This window comes from Sorghum bicolor, chromosome 1 (genome assembly GCF_000003195.3).
Source record: "Sorghum bicolor cultivar BTx623 chromosome 1, Sorghum_bicolor_NCBIv3, whole genome shotgun sequence".
Classification (NCBI taxonomy): Eukaryota; Viridiplantae; Streptophyta; class Magnoliopsida; order Poales; family Poaceae; genus Sorghum; species Sorghum bicolor.
The window spans coordinates 74,697,401-74,714,784 of NC_012870.2; the positions used below are offsets into that span (position 1 = coordinate 74,697,401).

The 17,384-nt window shown below is 46.5% G+C and overlaps 2 protein-coding genes and 1 long non-coding RNA gene across 4 annotated transcripts; 1 reads left to right on the forward strand and 2 right to left on the reverse strand.

Moving 5' to 3' along the window:
* LOC8081908 lies at positions 4,688–7,109 on the forward strand. Its single transcript, XR_002450784.1, has 3 exons — positions 4,688–4,874; positions 4,953–5,028; positions 6,795–7,109. It is a non-coding gene; the product is annotated as an uncharacterized LOC8081908 (long non-coding RNA).
* Positions 7,217–12,512, reverse strand: LOC8081909. 2 transcript variants are annotated; one of them, XM_021455325.1, is made up of 7 exons: positions 12,325–12,512; positions 11,522–11,627; positions 11,080–11,147; positions 10,540–10,943; positions 10,274–10,463; positions 10,128–10,196; positions 7,217–7,551 (listed from the first exon to the last, which is right to left on the reverse strand). In XM_021455325.1, exons 1-6 carry the CDS (start codon positions 12,361–12,363, stop codon positions 10,146–10,148), a joined length of 858 nt encoding a protein of 285 aa, XP_021311000.1. In that variant the 5' UTR covers positions 12,364–12,512; the 3' UTR covers positions 7,217–7,551; positions 10,128–10,145. The 2 variants fall into 2 exon arrangements, with proteins under 2 accessions (XP_021311000.1, XP_002468358.2); XM_002468313.2 differs by lacking the exon at positions 11,522–11,627 and having other exon boundaries at positions 11,080–11,139.
* On the reverse strand, positions 13,130–15,293 carry LOC110432613 (nucleolin-like). The gene is made up of 3 exons (XM_021453375.1): positions 14,980–15,293; positions 13,961–14,191; positions 13,130–13,409 (listed from the first exon to the last, which is right to left on the reverse strand). Exons 1-3 carry the CDS (start codon positions 15,291–15,293, stop codon positions 13,130–13,132), a joined length of 825 nt encoding a protein of 274 aa, XP_021309050.1.

Genomic DNA, 17,384 nt, shown 5'->3' on the forward strand with positions numbered 1-17,384 from the left:
GCTCACCCCGTGGGATCACGAAAAGCAACTCTAGTTGAGCGAGACGTGAAGAGCGACAAGTGGTCCGGCCGGGTCAAGTGCTAGAGCTTGTGGTAAGCACTCCATGTGGGAGAGTGTGACTTGCGGGTCACCACTAGCAAGAGGACCGGCGGCAACCTTGGAGCTTGTCTCAACGGGGATGTAGCTTGGTGGCAACCAAGTGAACCTCGGGAGAAAATCCTCGTGTCAACATTGTTCTTCCCGTTGGTTTGCAAGTCCCTAACACAAGCTTATTCTTACATTCATATATTTTTGCTTGTGTAGCTTGCTAGTTACCTTCTTGCTTGTGTAGCTAGAAGTAGTTCCCTTGCGTGACTAATTTGGTTTGTGTAACCTTGTTAGTCACATTACTTAATTTGTGTAGCTAAGTAATTTGTGCTCTCTAATTTGGCATTGGTTGCCTTGTTATTGAGCATTGCTAGTGAGCTTAGGAGCATTGTGCTTTTGCTTACTAGTTGTGTAGGAGCTCCCCGATCTTGCAAAGTACTAGTGGCATAGGTTTGTATGACCTTGCTTCTAGAATTGGTTAAGTGAGCTCTTGCTAAGACAGCACCTTGTTTGCTTGTTTAGGATCTTTTATAAGGTGCTAGAGAACTTAGATAGAGAGGTGTAGTCTTGGCTAGACCGATAGTTTCAATTCTGCATTTGTTTCGGTTAGCTGGTGCGATAATTTTTAGAAAGGACTATTCACCCTCTCTAGTCTGCCATCTCGACCCTTCAATGGGGCTTGTAGCTATTTCTTGAGCTTTGAGAAGTTGAAAGACATAACAATCAAGTCAAGCACTATGTCTCAAGTTCATTATTCTAGAGTTTTTATATATTTTTAAAATAAAACTCAAAGTTTCTTTTGTATGACTCCCTCAAGTCTCTAAATATGTGGTATTTATGGATCCTTACCAAGGCAATAATAGTGGTATGTCTTCTCTCTCTCACCCTACAACTAATAAGGCTTATGTGGAGTTCATAGGTGGGGAATAGCGCATACATACTTGTAAAGCATATATTGTAAAGTCAAACGATGGATCCAAAGAATACGAGTCATACAATTAAATCAAGATATGGTGTGTACGAGGATATATGGTGAAAAAGGTTGTAAGTGGTATTGTAGGTGATAATGGAGAATCCTAATTCTACTTTTGCTCCTTAAAAGGAATATTTCTCTCTTATGAAACTTAGAAACATTTGCTAAATGACTAGAGCTTTATTTAGACACACTCTTATTATTACTAATAAATCTTTATTTTATCTTCAAAGTTTTATGATCACACTTAATGACTAGCTAAGACATTTATTTTGATTTTGACATTATTCATCTTTTTATTTCTCTCTAGCAAATAGGAGCATACTAAAAAAGAATGTAAAGCTATAGAAGGTAAAGAATACTTAGCTAGATACATGGGAGATGCTCCTCCCCTAATCTTGATGTTGATGTAGTCATTCATTTTTTAGGGTGGCAATCGACGGAGTGGTTCGTCCTTTATTAGCTGTGTAGTAATTGTCATGCTAGCACTCTATCGGCGGACAGGGTGTCCTCCAGCTTGTCAACTTATTTGAACCCTTCAAATCTATAGAACTCATATAGACAACAAAATTAGTGGAACTTGATTAAGTGTTAGTGGTTGTCTATCTAGCCATAGGTCTATCCAAGTGAAGCTGCTCCATAGTGAACTTGATGGAACAGAGTTTTAAATAATAGAGCAGATTAATTCTAAACATGTCCTTGCTAATAAAGCAACGTAAAACTATGTTATAGCTGTCACTTAAGAGAAAGACCAGGTCAACATGCCGTGTAGGTGCGACGTCATCCTGAACCACCCTCAAAATAGTGAAGATTAAAATTGTTCTGCACTAGTTTGAATGCTTGGTGGGGCAAGATGTATACCTTGATTTTAGGATCGAGGGATACGAAACAGGTTCGGGCTGCTGCTTCTTCTTCTTCTTTCATTCTTTCTTTCTTTTTTTTCTTTTTCTTTTTTAACTTTCATTCTTCTCCTTACAGCGATTCCTGCAGCCCAGCCCACCTCTACTCGATACTTGAGATCCAGCCAGCAGCCCATCTATCTCCAAACCCGTACAACGGTCCAGTCCAACCGGACCTGCTCACCTGTTGCACATGTCAGAAGCATCTTCCCCAAATGGGAAGGAGAGGAAAGCTCCTTTCTCATCGTCAGTACTTGCATTGCATGGTAATGGTACCTCTCAACTCTCATCCTCTTGGCTATGGAGAGGTCTGCTACTTTTACTTTTGACCGGTCTCGGGCGACCTCACCTCCGCTCGCCTTCCTCACAGCTCTCAAGCGTCTTCGGCCTGCGTCCGCCTCCACGCCATCGCCGCGAGCTGCGTCCGCCTCCACGCCAAGCAGCGTCGCTCGGAGACCGCGTCGCCACCCTCCGTCGCGACCTTGCCCCGCAGCGTGTCGCCGGTGGGCTTCTCTGCAACCAAAGCCTCCACCTTTACCTTCTCTATCATCGTCCTTGTCTTGAATCGGCCCTTGTGCCGTGTTCTCTGCTTCACAGAACGGCCACACCTTCCCCGCCTCCATCGACGTCGAGCGAGCCCACGACCACGCCGTCCACGACGAGTCTCCCCGACCGCAACCCTGAGCCACGGAGCCGCACTCCTTCGCCTCAAGCCGTCGTCCTACGCACCGGGGTGAGTGAGCCTTCCCTGAACACAAGACCCCACCTTTCGTTGCCTTTGTGGTCCGCCGCCCCTGACCGGCCTTCGCGCCGCTGCAGCCGGAGCCGACGGCGACCACGACGCCAAGCCAAGCACCGCGGCACCGCTTTGAGCATCTCCTGAGCCGACCCGAACCGCCCAGCCGGCGACGTCGCGTTCTGCCGGCACCGGCCCCTGCCTGCACCAGGCAATCTGCCTCCATCAAGCCTTCGGTGAGCACCCTCAAGCCCTAGCCTTTTCCCTTGGATGCCATGTCTGTCTGGTCCGCCCTCGAGCCGCTGTCGCAGTAGAGCGCACAAGCACAGCACCACGGCCACCGGTGCACCGTCTCGCCACCAGAGCACAGCCCTGCATGGGCCATCGCGCAGCACCGCCACTGCTCTGGCCACCCAGGGCCGCCGCACGGCCAAGCGCCACCACGCACACGCGCAGGCACAGCGCACCCGCACAGCTCGGCAGAGCCCTGGCCTCTGCCTCGCCCGTCCTAGCACCTGCACGCGCAACATGGCCAAGCGCCACCAGCGCGTTTGCGCCCCACACCATCACGGCTGCACCCATGGCCGCCGAGCTGTGCGGGTGCCGAGCACAGACGCCATCACGGCTGCACCCATGGCCGCCGAGCACAGACGCCATCACGGCTGCACCAGACACCGCACACCAACCGCGGGCGTTGCGCGGGCCAGCCGCCGCGCAGGGTCTTGTCAAGCTTGAGTCTTGGCCACCCCGCCGTCGTGACGATGCACTGGCACGCGGTGCCGTGCCTCCACATGCCGCCGCCGAGACCACCACCACCACACACCAATTTTGCCACACACACACACACACACGGCACCAACTCCTTAACCGGACCCAAGGCTTCGTCTTTCCTCGCCTTGGCCTTGAACCTACACACACCGCGCACGAGCGCCGCCGCCCACGGCCATGGCCGGAGCCCCACTATCGCCGCCAGCCGCTACGTGCACCACGTCGGAGACCACCACTGTTGCCTTACCCTCCTCGCCGTCGCCTAGCCCAAAACGGAGAGCACAGAAGAGCGGCCTTGTCCACCTTCCCCTGCCCGGCTACCGAGCACGCGAGCCAGACGCCTAGGCGAGCTTTCAGCCTTCCGCCGAACACCCGCCAGGCGCCCTGTTTTTTTTTTTTTTTTTTTGAGAGGGCCAGGCGCCCTGTTACCTCTGTCTCCTCGGCTGTTTTGGGCGTGAAGCCCAGAAGCTAAGCCAGCCTCAGCTCCAACAAGGCCCACGCACGCCTAGCCCATCCTCCGGCCCATGCGATACAGCTTCTGCGGCCCGCGCCTTCCCTTGCTGTTGGGCCAGCAGCAGCAAGTGAGCCCGCCTGGCCCTTAGCCTTTTCCCTTTTTCCCGCCAGGATGCTATTATGGTCCTTCCGCCCACACTAACCATCATTTCGTACTTAATTTATTTATATGACTTTGTTGTCTACAGGATCATAATGGCCAATAATATGGTATCATATTGGTGCGCAACTATATTTGATAATTTCAAAGGCTCTGTTGTACGCTTGGGTGATGAAAAGCATTTTTACGGCAATGGCTTTGTCGTCTACAACGATAACAACACATGTCTTATACTGACGTGTCAACATGTTTTGCCCAAGGACAACAATGGTAATGTGGTGGTGGGTTCTACTGTGGGTGCTATGTTTCACACTGGTGTAAGGTTTGATGCTCAAGTTGCCTATGTCGACGTCGATAGAGATCTAGCCTTGCTCCGCGCGTATAATACTGTTGGTATTCCTTTAAGATTCTGGGAGTATGGAGGTATTGTTTCTGGGATTGATGTTGTTTTACTCTCATTCTTCGCAATGAAGTTTGGTCAAGTTCTTGCAGAGCCAGGAACATTCCCTGGAAAGATACTGTAAGTATTCTTTAACATTTTTTATTTTTTTTAATTTACCCATTGACTAACTAATTCTTTTTTGCAGCTCCGAACCAATTTGGAATGAAGCAACTAGGAGTGAAGAAATTATATCGGATTATACATCCATGCCTGGCACATCAGGGGCACCTGTTTTCTTACAAAGAGCCAATAGGGTGGTTGGAGTGAACAGTGGAGTAATTAGTGGGACTATCAAGACTTTTATTTCTGTCCGAACCGTAGAGGCGACTTTAAGAGAGTGGCTTCAAATTGGAGATGTAAAAGTTCAACAAAATTTCAAATATTATAATTTTGCTTCAGATTTTATGCTAAATCATTTTTAATGTTTTTGTTAGGAAAACATAACTATCCAGGAGATGCTAGAGAGGATTGCTGAACAATGAAGTACGAAGGGCATTATCTTCAACCTAAGTAGGTAATGTTTTGTTTCTGTTGTACAACTCTTTCCAATTTCAACACAATAGTTTCTATCGCAAAAAGTGGCTTCCTGTATAGGGTTAATTACATACGGCAATAAAATACATTTATGTGTTTCTAAACAAGCAAATACCTGTCCTGCAGATAGTTGAGAAAGTAATGTGTTGTAACCCCCCCCCCCCCCCTCCTCCAATATCTTCCAGCAAAATTCATATTTTTCTTTATTCCTCTAACCTCAAAGTATTCCTAGTAGTATCATGTCTTGCATAAAGGGTCAATAAATAGTCATTATTAGTCCATATTGGTCTCTAATTACCGCCTTTCCCCTCAACATCAACAACAAAAATGTGTAGATAACAGTTTCTGAGCTTATTAATTACTGTTGTACATGCCAAATTAGGTTTGTGTGGTGCCTCGCAACTTTTTTGCTTTCTAGCCTTTTTTCAAAAAATTCTCACAATTACGTCCTTTTAGTTTGATTTTAGAATTTGGACCCAATGCTTAGCTAACACTGCTTGCCGCCAGTAGTAACACTACTTGGCGCCAAGCTTGGCGCCACCACCGATGGCGTCAAGGGTGCACTGTTGTGCACGTGGTTCGTGGGCTTAGCGTCATTACTACTAGCGCCAAGCAGTGTTAGCTTGGCGTCATTGACAATGACACTAAGACCTGGGTTTAAAATTCTAAAATCAAACTAAAAAAAAGTAATTGTGAGAATCTTTTGAAAAAAAAAGCCTAGACAACAAAAAAAAAAAAGACTGCCTCGTATAAGGCTGCGTTTTCAGAAAATAACCTTTTTAAGGTACTCCCAACTAATTCTAGATCATCCGTTCAGCAAGATTCAATGGTCAATACCATATTCAGCGCTGACCTTAATATAAATGCTAAAAGATTGGATTTGAGTGTGCCAAAAATGTCATACCATATTATAAATGATAAAATTATTTTCTTGTGATTTCTACACCGGTTAGATTTGCATCTAGACTGGCTAGACTCTAGAACTAAAATGCAGGTCACCGTCCATCTAGCATCTAGGTAAACATTGAGCATGGAAGTAATATGTCTTCACTTATCAGAAAGGATAATAAAAACTTTTGACCGTATATTATAGAAAGTTACAAGTCACTATGACTTTTTTGGTACATCAATTTTGTTATATATTTATACATATGTTATATCTAAATGTATAATAACATAGATATATCAAAAAAGTCAAAATGCCTTATAATTTGCAACTGAGGGAGTAAAAGAGTTCACTTAATTAATAATTGGCCTTAGTATAGAAACTTTCAAGAGGATATTTTTTCTTAAAAGATACTACTCCAATCGTTTACTAATACTTTCCTATATCCTCAAAGAACAACCAAGTAATATGCCATGGAATGAAATATAGTAGAATATAAATTTGGTTATATTACAGCTAGAAATCGAGCGAGGAGCCAAGGTTCGAGAGCGACGCCTGTTAGTACATGCATGTTTTAGAATATTTGCACGAGTAATAATGATTTGCATGAGGGAAAGTAGGCAATAATTTTATTGCGGCATATCAAATTTAAACACCTTTTGGAATATATTAATGAATTAAGATTTTAAAATTCGATACAATGCATTCTAGGACAGCTTCTCTTCGAGAATACAGGGAGTAAATTAATTATAAGGAGAACGAAAGGTCACTGAAGCAACTCAGCAAGTTGTGTATACTGTTACGTTATATTTTTCCTGATCGAATGCTTATGTTTACTTCATTGGCTGTTGAACAGGGATGATGGACAAGAATAACTGATTCGGACATTCGGTTGGAAGTAAGAGACAAGTTATGTTGAAAAATATCAAGAAATGCTTTCACTGAAACGATCCAGTGTCGAGGGTCTATTTCAATCGTATCTGTTCTAGGACTTGGAATTTCAGTTTTATATGTGCTAACACTTGAATTTAAATGTACCGTCCGTCTTTTTCATCTTAATCTGCATATTGGATGCTGGAGCAAATTTGAGCAATGTGCATTTGTGCTACTAGATGCATGTGCCACGTCATGCTCCGCGATATTGTATCGGTTGGGCGACCACCTTTTTGTCCTTTTGTTTTTCCGTGAGGCCAGACGATTGTTTTCCTGGGTATGGATCCAATTTTGAAAGTGTTGTAGTGACATTGTTTCAATTAGACGAATTATAATAGTATATCCTTTTAAAACGAACAAATCTATAATGGCATGGATTCAATTAACCCTTAAAGAAATGGCATGCAGGAGTTCATTACAACCGGGAAAAAAAAAACTAGCAAACGCCATTCATCACAAACTGAAAACACAAACGCCAAACTGCAGGCAGACCAAAAACAGTTTGCTGAACGAAGCAAACAGGGCGACCATTCATCACATTCCATCCCTGCCAAAAGAACAAAATATTCCTAACTGCTCGATCAACTTGAGTGTAGCTTTGCCACAGCATATTCCATCAGCAGCCATTCCCCTCCTACCTCATTCCAGTCATGGAGTCCTTTTCCCCTTGCTCGTGTTCTCTGCAGAAGGGCAAATTCGTTTAGTTAGCTCAGGCTTAAATATTTGTTCATTAAACAAGCATGGTTTCTAATCTACTATATTGTCCAAAGCACAGCAGCCAACCCCACAGCAACCATCTGCTGCAGGGGCGGAGCTACAGCAAATTTGAGGGTGCACTTGCCTTGTGGGTGCAAGAATTTATGATTTATGGGTGCAAATATGGTGAAAATTTAACATTTATCACTGTTTTTTAATTGGGTTATCTGCCCTTGATCTGCTACAGTTGTGCATGTGGTTCTGCCCTTGATCTGCTGCATATCTTTACTAAATTGGGTTAGCCTAGCCACCCACCCACGTGTGCAATACTATCAATTTTCCCAAACCCAAAAGTGCGATTCACCACATCCCAGATGAATTTAGCTAGAGGACATTTCAGGAACGTGTTCCACAGTTTCCCCCTGATAACAGAAATTACATATTTTATCCTTACCCTTCCACCCTCTTTTAAGTAGTGTCCCTAGTCAGAATATTATTTCTCATCACAAGCCAAATGGAAACTTTGATCCTGCAAGGTACTATGTATTTCCAAAATTTTCCCCAAGGAAAACTAACATTTTGGAGCTGCAAGGAACTATAAAAAGATTTGACAGAAAAATTGTGAATTTTAGTCAAACAACCACCGTAACTTATCTTTTTCATTTGCCATGGTGATATCTTGACATTTCCTTGCTCATCCCACTGAACCAGCCTACCAAACACATTTCTTCTGAATTTGATTATTTCCACTTGACACTTTAGTAATCACTGACCCCTCAAACTGATTACAAATACACTTTAGTGGATTCTATATATGATTTTGTAATCAATAATTTTAAACTCTGACATTATTAATATATTGTTTTGTTATTGAATAACTAAGACTAAGACATGTTTATACACACTGCCCCCTCCAAGTTGCCGGTACATCACGGTCGATCCGGATTGGGGGGAGCTGCTGCTGTTGCCGGCTAAGGAGTCGGTGGACTGGGAGCAGGAGTACATACTCCTAGGGAGTATAGAACCATTTTCCTATAGAAATGTCTCTCTGTGTGCAAAGTATGGAATATAATAGTACATGCGAATGCACAAGTTACTGACTAGTTAGACTAACACGAGGTGGTTAAGCACTTGAGCTGATTTAAACTTGTATTCCATCAAGATGGTACTACCACCGAAAGTAACAAATCAAGCAACTGAACTTTAATATGAGTATTTTACACAAGACAAGAACAAATAGCTCCCAGCCACATTGCAAAATATCAATATGCAGATTCAAAGCATGACCTGTGTGCAGTAGCCATTGACTTTTTACAATAAAATGCACCATGGCAAGTCTGAGAATGCATGATAAAGCTGTTAAATGCAACAACTACACGTCTCAAACGAGAAAGATCCCATATAAAAAAAACTAAAAGGACTAACTGAAGTGTAACCTTCCTATTTGTTCTAGTTAGAAAATGTGGTGTGCACTTCATGAAATTGCAAGACTAAACAGTCAACGAGGCAACAACAAGATTTTCATGCCAATTTAGGGGGTGTTTGGATGCAGGGACTAAAGTTTGGTAGATGTCACATCGGATGTTACATTGGGTGGCTCATGGGGTGTTCGGATACTAATAAAAAAATAAATTACAAATTCCGTCAGTAATCCGCGAGACAAATTTATTAAGCCTAATTAATCCATCATTAGCAAATATTTACTGTAGCACCACATTATCAAATCATGGACTAATTAGGCTTAAAAAATTTTGTCACACAAATTAGTCTCAATCTATATATTTAGTTATTTTTTTAGTCTATATTTAATACTCCATGCATGTGTCCAAACATTTGATAGGATAGGGACTAAACTTCAGCACAGGAACCAAACGGGGCCTTCGTTTCTTTGTTACTGATTCATTTCAGATTACAATTAACATCAATTAATTTTATATCAACAAAAAAACAGATTACTATGTATAAAGGAACAATAATGAAACCAAGAGATTTGACTTGGCTAGACAGGAAGAGTGAATGTATGTTGGTCAATTTTAAATCACGCTCTCTGTACTTGACCAAAATTAAGTAGCATGCTACATGCAGTTCATTCTGCCCTCTGTTATAACTGTTATTTTGCAACTTTGCTCACCTTGCTATGAACATACACCAGAGCCCAGAGGCATGGGAACTAACAGATGCTAACATACAGGGTTAGATACCAGGGGCTAGCACTATAGCGTGGATCCTTTTCTGCTTGCTTATTTTCAACATATGAAAATCACACTAGGAAATAATTTTAACATGCTCAGCTATTGCAGGCACAAAAATTCGTATGAACTGCAACTCTGCAAGTATGTTGGATCTTATGTGAAAGGGAAAAAGGTGCACATGGCTTTCCAACACGATCCTTCCCATATCAATGGGTTTGTTTTGCTGTGTGATGTTATTGATGCAAGACTGTACTTATTAATCATCATTACAACCAACAAGTAGCAACATAATGAGGCGTAATTAATACTTTTGGACACAGTGACTAATTATCACTGTAAGAAAGATAAAAACAACTACGACAACTTACCAAGAAGAAAAATGCATTTCAATTTCCTTGGTTTGCTGCCTCCAAATGCTGCACAATCTGAGATAGTGACTGCAAATGAAAAAAAAAATACATGTTAAAGAAATTCATGTATGATTTTCTCAAATTAATACAAAACAACATAATACCATGTTCGCCGTGCCTTCCTTGATTCTTGAAAGTTGTTCTGCTATTCTGATCATGTTTATTGCTCCAATAACACCATGGTTACAATAACACATGCCAACAAGCTCACGTTGCTCGTTAAAAACTGGCGATCCAAGATCAGTAAATGAACCGGGAGTGCAATCATGGTAAAAGGACATTTGACCTACATGTCTGCTCTCAATATTTTTAGATGTAGAATAGAAAAAGGCATGCAGTAAAAATAACCAAAGCAGCTTAAGAAACTTACGTTACACGGCCACGAACAAGCATGCTTGGCTCCCTCATCCTTTCATAATTAACTGTATAAACTTCCTGATTGTGTGAAACCTGTTGTTCGCTAAATCTTACTCGATTTGGCAGTTCTCCAGGTTTATTAACAGAAAATGCTGCCAGAGATCCTTGCATCCTTATATCTTCTACTCTAAGCATCACTGTAGTTCCATCAGGAAAAATGACTCTATGTTGCCTGTTGGGCTGACGGAACACCTTGCTAAGTGCTATCATATAGCAAGAGCCATTCACTGACACAATAGGAATGGCAGGGGCAGAAAAAGATTGCCCTTCGCCTGGTTGAGAGGAAACCAGTTGTACTAGAGATCTACGTAACTCAATGTGGAACGCATGGTTATCTCCATGAAGAGCACCAACATCCTGCAGCATGAAAAGGGCATTGTATTTAACAAGTTCATGACTTTTAACATGCATAGTCAAAAAAGATTTGTATGTAAAGTTAAATGTCGTTTGAAAGATTAAAGAGAAAAGATAAAAGTGATAAACAAGTGCTTACCTGATCCATGACAAAAACCCAAAGGAAATCCTTGCTTTCTGCGTTATGCCTCAGTTTAACCTGAAAAACTATTAAACCAGTAAGTTAGACTTACAAAATGTTTGCTTCTAACAAAGAAAATTCAACGCATTTCTTGCATGGGCATAATATTGTATTTCTTTTTGCTGAGTGGGAAAAGGCAAACTCAAAGAAGTTATAAACCCCTTGTGTGTAACTAGATGTGTTTCTACAAAATAATTTTACTACATTAAAACATTATTAGAGTTAGCAAAGCAAAATTGTGGCATTAAACAATTTCATATTAGTATTTGTGTACCTATGCAAGCCTGCCCATCCCTATCCATGTTTCCTTTCATTATGAAATACAAAATTCCAAATGTCTAGATATAACATTCAAGTTAGTAGTAATAAAATGGTAAAAGCGCCATAGTAGAATCATTACCAATGGCACGCTGCGCACCTAAGTGCGAAAAGACTCCAAATGCAAAATCTGCCTTCCCACTGACATCCAGCTTAAAAGAAAAAAAATGTAGCTGTGATAGCTCCCACTGCTTGATATGCATTCCAATCAACACATTCAAAAGGCAAAACAACGTGTAAAATTACTGAACTGGGCAGATAAATTCAGTATTGGCATACAAGAAAAGGAAACCTTGTAGTTGTGATGATGAATGCTTTATCCAATATTGGATTTGATTCTAATCTAGTTCAAAAGTAAGGCTCCAATTACTTAACAAGATCTGCCGCAATTAACAGAAAAAAGAAAAATCTTATCACTGGATACACAAATGGACTGAATAAACGGATGTGGTTACTATCCTAAACTAAAGTGCACAATTATATGACAATCTACAGATCCATGAATAAACAATAGTGTATTTTCAGATGCAATACGAGGAATCAAGTCAAATTTAAATATTTATTATTGGAGACATGGCTACAGTGGTGCGATGTTGATTTTTTCGAATAATAAAAAAAAGGGTGATGGGGGGGGGGGGGGGTGTGAGAGGATTGAGGGGGGTAAATTTGAGGTGTGCAGTTAATCCCCTTCAACCCTAAAAAAAGGCCTTGTTCGTTTGATCCCCAAGGAAAGGACAGGAAGGGTCCCCTCGATCCCCTTGGTGAGGGATTAAACGAACAATGCCACACCCACATGTGATCTGATTGATTTCCCAGAGAAGATCCCCTTTTTGCTAAACAAAGGCGTAAGGATAGGGATGGGTGGAAGGGGGGAAGGGGAATGACCTTGTTTGTGCTTTGCTTCAGGAGGGGAGAACAGCGCATCTGAGACACTCTCACACTCAGCCCTCAGGGGAGGAGGCGAAGGTGCTTCTGTCTCGCGTCTGAGACTCACGCTCAGAGCCCTCGAGGAGTCAGGGGAGGGAGGCGAAGGTGCTTCTGTATCTGTCCTTCCATCCCGGCGGGGGAGAAATAACCAAAAGACCTTCCAATGTGCAAGGCTTTGTTTAGTTTAAAAAATTTTGCAAAACTTTTCAGATTTCCCGTCACATCGAATCTTTAGACACATGCATATAGTATTAAATATATACGAAAATTACGAAAATAAAAAATAATTGCACAGTTTGGTCGGAATTGACGAGACGAATCTTTTGAGCCTAGTTAGTCTATAATTGGATAATATTTGTCAAATACAAACGAAAGTGCTACAGTGTCGATTTTGTAAAAAAAATGGAACTAAACAAGACCCAAATACCAAACTAGGGCCTTGTTTAGTTCGCGAAAATTTTTGGGTTTTGCTACTGTAGCAATTTCGTTTTTATTTGACAAATATTAACTGTCCATACTAGACAAGGTCTTCTGAGCTTCAGTCAGAGCGGCTTCCTTCTCCTGCTTCTCCTCCTGAGCCACAGTAAGATCCTTATACGCCTTAAGGAGCTTTTCTTACGATTCGAGGAGTTGATCCTTGAGAAGAGAGAGCTGCTCCCAACCACCCCTCGTCGCGTGAATGAAGTCCGATTTCAGCCGGGAGTTTCTTTTCAAGTCCTACAATAAAGCACGAGGTGATAAGCATGCTGGCCTAACGAGAAATTCAAAGTGACGAGAGTCCAGAGATCCTTACAAAGAAGGCCTGGCCTAGGACGTTGTTGATGATGTCGGACATGAGGCCCACGACGTGCTCCATCCAGAGACGAAGCTCTTCGAGGTGCTCCCACTTCTCCGCCTCCTTCCGATCGTCCATCATGATATTGGGCTCGTCCGGAGACGTGGAGGCTTGAAGGCGGATCCTTCCTGGACCCCAGTGCTCGAGCTCTTCCTCTGTGCGTGCCTTGACGCCCCGGATAAGTTCTTGCACCGTCTCGAGCGAGCCCCTATGACGTAGAAACAGATCGATAAGAGAGGGGAATCGCCCATCGTCATCGGCGGACTTCCAGGTTCTGGTCCCGTCAACCTCGCCGCCACGTGAGGTCCCAGCCTCGTCTTCCCCGCCGGCGCTAGAGGTTCTGGCCACCTCCCATGGCCATCGACCCTCTAAGAAGCCGGGGCGATCCCCTCGATGCCATTGAGGGTGCCTTTGATCTCCGAGCTTGGATTCACCGGCGTGCGCATGGCGAGCGCGAGCGCCACGATACCGTCCTCCCGTCGTGGCTCAGCTGGGACGGTGGCAGCCGCCCTAGGACGAAGCCATGAGGAAGTCGCGGGACCATAAACTGGCAGCTCCTCCTCCCCTATCTCGGGCCTCTGCCCTTCCACGAGCTGCTGTTGTTGCTGCTGCGGTTGCTGCGATTGCTACAACTACGGTTGTTGTCGCTCGGGGAACTCCTCCAACTACCGCTGTTGCAGTTGAAGCTCCTACAGCTCTTGCTGTCGGTGCTGCTCTAGCTGTTCCTTGAGCTGCCGCTGCTGCCCCTGCTGCTCCTACGCCTCTTGCTGCTGCTGCTCCAGCAGACGACGCTGCTCCCCCTCTTCCTCCTCTTTCTTCTTTTCCTCTTCCCTCCTCTTCCGTTGCTCCTCCTCGTTCTTCTTCTCCCTCTCTTCCTCAACGGAATGGAGCCCAATAGGCCATGGCGTCCACCCCTCAGTCTGAGGAGCCTCGACCTTCTCGTCCACACTGCGGCCGCCCGACGACCGTGGATCGCCCTTGGACTCATCACTAATAGTGATAGGGTCGTCCACGCCCCATGACTTGGGTGGCTCAGGGGCTCCATCCCGACCTTGGGGGCGAGGCGTCTCGCCCTATCCAGGGGACGGTAAGACGCTTCCCGAGCCATCACCCCCCTCCGACGGTCGAGGCGGGGTCTTGTCACCACCCGCGGACGGTCATGGGTCAGGAGAGCATGTATACGACCCAAAACGATAGTCACAAGGAACCTCAGTGCTAAGTAGAGCTAACCCCAAGACCACGAAAAGAGAAGCGAGCCACTTACCTAGAGCCTTAGAGCTCGCCCCCATCTTGAGCCTCTTAGCCATCGAGGGCTAGGCCTGCTCCAACGGCCTCTTCAACCTGAGCAAGGAAGGAAGGGCCTAAGATGGTGGGTGCCGATGGACGAATAAGACAACAAAGACAGAATCACGGTATGAAGACCTTACCCTACAGGAAGGACGACCCTCCTTCCGGTCCCACGGCCAGCAGGCCTCGAGCCGCCGCGCGTTGTGGCCCCTGGCTTCTCCAGGACAGGCACGGGCCTCGGCTCCACTCTCCCTACCTGACGATCGTCGGGACTGGTGCTCCTCCGATGCCCTCCTCCCTGGCTCGAGGCCACTACGGTGGCGCGGCCTCGAGTCAGCGGCCCCGTCGTCGAGGTTTTGACCCTGCGGCCCGGGCCGGACGCTGGAAGGGGTTGCGGCGGAGGAACGGCTCGACCCTAGGCAGGGGCAGAGGCGTATCAGCGCGTGGCCGGTGGGGCGACGCCTCATTTTGGCGCCCGTCGTGGGGCTCGCCTTCCGGCCCCTTGGAAGCCCCCGCGCGCGACGAAGAGACGTCGATCTGCGGGCTGCGGCAGGCCTTGTAGAACCCGGTCGAGACAGGCTGCCATCCCCTCAGAATCGTCGTCATCATCATCATCATCATCATCATCATTTTCATCGTCCTCGTCAGGGGAGTCCTCCTTAGGCTCCCTCCCACACCTCGACTTGGCTCGACGTTCCTCGAGTGCTTGTCGCTCGAGGTTGTTCTTCTTTCTTTTTTCTTCTCTGTGTCTTTCGCAGATTTCTACTTCTCCGCGGAGGCGCGCCTTTTTCACTCTCAGCGTCATCCTCCTTCACCGAAGGCTTAGAGGACCGGGCGTCGATCGTCCCCTGGCAAAATAGGCTAGAGTCTCGGAAAACTTGGAAAGGAAACGACGAAACCAACAGCAAAGGTTGAGTAACGATAACTCGAGGGGCTTACCAGATCGTAGTAGCCTTGGGGAAGCCATTCACCTGCTCCGGCTGGAAGTGACCCGCGACGGCCGCCCTGACCCTGGCGGCAACCTCCTCGTCCGGAGGCGCCTCGTTAGACATCCGATATGCCTCGAGGTTCCGTAGCGGAATGCAGGGGCCCATCTCATCCGTTCTCAGTGGTCGAGACATCAACGGGAGTACCCGTCGATGATGGACCGCCGAGAGGGCAAGTGCGGGGGTCAAGCCCTCTTCGCGCAGCTTCTTCAGGGCGTCGAGAAGGGGCGGAGTCGGGCCTGCAGAGTCTTGACGACGTCGTAGTTCTAGTTCACCGGGCGCTCTGAGATCAACCGCCCGGTGTAGGTGAGGAAGAGGTCGTCGTCGTTGTGGAGATAGAACCACTGAGAGTCCCACTGGCGTGGTTGGACGTCAGCCCAATGGGGATGTACTCTCGAGGCTCTTCCACGTGTCTCGTCTTCTGGACTAAGTTGAGGCAGCCAGTCCGCACCGGCTTCCTCACCCCAGCGGCCCCGTCGGGAGCACGAAAGAGCTCACCCCGATAGAGGTGGAGCCACAAGTCCCAGTGCGACATCACCCCCAGGTAGCCCTCACACACCGTAGCAAAGATCGCCGCGGCGGTGATGACGTTGGGGGAGAAGTGCTGGAGCTTGACGCCGCAGTGGTGACAGAGCACCATCATGAAGCAGCTCGGAGGAGATCCGAGGCCGTGATGGTGGAACTTGGCGAAGGAGACGACCTAGCCCTTCGGCGGGTTTGGCTCCCGGTGATCCGCCGGCGGCGTGATCCACTCAGGTCGCATCGAGGAAGCACGGGGGCACAGGAGCCCCTCCTTCTCCAAATCCCTCAGCCGAGGCTCCGTCATGGACGACAGGCGCCAATCGTCGGCGGCGATGAGTCTCACAGGCATCTTGTCAGGAGGTGGAGGGCGACTCTACGGATCTCTCCACTCGATGGTATGATGTGTCGCAGGCACGCAGGGAAGTGAAGGAGAGCAAAAGTGATGGCAATGACGGAATGCGGAAGGGACGATAGCCGGGCGGAGCTCCGATATTTATAAGCGTCCTGTAACGGGCAGATCCGACAATCACGGTAACCTCCTCAATAAATGCGCCGCCTAACGGTCCTATTTCTCTCTGGCAGGGCGTTACGGATTCCGCCAACGGAACAGCACCACAATGGCTTCCTCCTAAAAAGGCACGCCCAATGGGCAAGAAAGCGAATCGCAACAACTCTTCCTTCCATCGCAAGGTAAGGCACGCACGCGCCGCCATAAGAACCTCGAGGGAGCACAGACCGGCCCACCGGATGGGTTCGACGGTTGCCCTCGAGTACCAGAGTCAGGGACGCCCAGCGAGGGGTCGAAAACGAGGCCTGCCTCGAGAACTCGCTGGGAATATCCAAGGCAGGGGCAAGAAGGTCGAAAGGAATCCCCACGGAGAGAGGCGTCGAGCCGCTGGACTCTATTGAACGAGACCAGTATCCTCGACCGCGCTAGCCTAGCTTTAATGAGAACGCCTCCGGGCTGCAGCCAACCCCATCAAACATGGCACGGGTTCTCACTTGGATTACCCGATAAAAGCTCACCCAAGACGATGACGCTCGCTCCATCAGGAGTACGTCACGCTCCTAGTCTCAAAAAGGTAAAAACGGCCAACGAGGGTCGGGGGCTCCCTTCCAAAACGAACACCCTCTAGAGGAAAAGAAAATTTGGGAGCGGACACAATTGAAAAAGCGATACAGCTCTCGAAGGAGTCCAATACTCCTTCAAGGCCTTGGGGGCTACACCCGCGGGGGTCGCTCGCGTGACCCCCATGGAAACTCGACCATCAGAAGAACCCCTGCTCGGACACAAGTGCTCGAACAGGGGCTCGGGGGCTACTGTCGAGGGTGTCAATAAGGGGTACCCCAGCCAGTGCTCTGAATGTAAGGACCCATAAACAATCCGA

Bases quoted from the DNA above. Each gene is read 5' to 3' on its own strand.
- LOC8081909 (XM_021455325.1), bottom strand. From the start codon at position 12,363: ATGCGCTGTTCTCCCCTCCTGAAGCAAAGCACAAACAAG. The intron at 11,148-11,521 runs GTAATGATTCTA...CTGGTTTAATAG, and splicing joins AGGTGCGCAGCGTGCCATTG to TTTTTCAGGTTAAACTGAGG. The intron at 10,944-11,079 runs GTAAGCACTTGT...TTCATGCTGCAG, and splicing joins GGGTTTTTGTCATGGATCAG to GATGTTGGTGCTCTTCATGG.
- LOC110432613 (XM_021453375.1), bottom strand. From the start codon at position 15,293: ATGACGCTGAGAGTGAAAAAGGCGCGCCTCCGCGGAGAAGTAGAAATC. The intron at 14,192-14,979 runs GCGAGCCCCACG...TATCACTATTAG, and splicing joins GGCTTCCAAGGGGCCGGAAG to TGATGAGTCCAAGGGCGATC. The intron at 13,410-13,960 runs GTAGGAGCAGCA...TCTACGTCATAG, and splicing joins GAGCAGCAGCAGCAAGAGGC to GGGCTCGCTCGAGACGGTGC.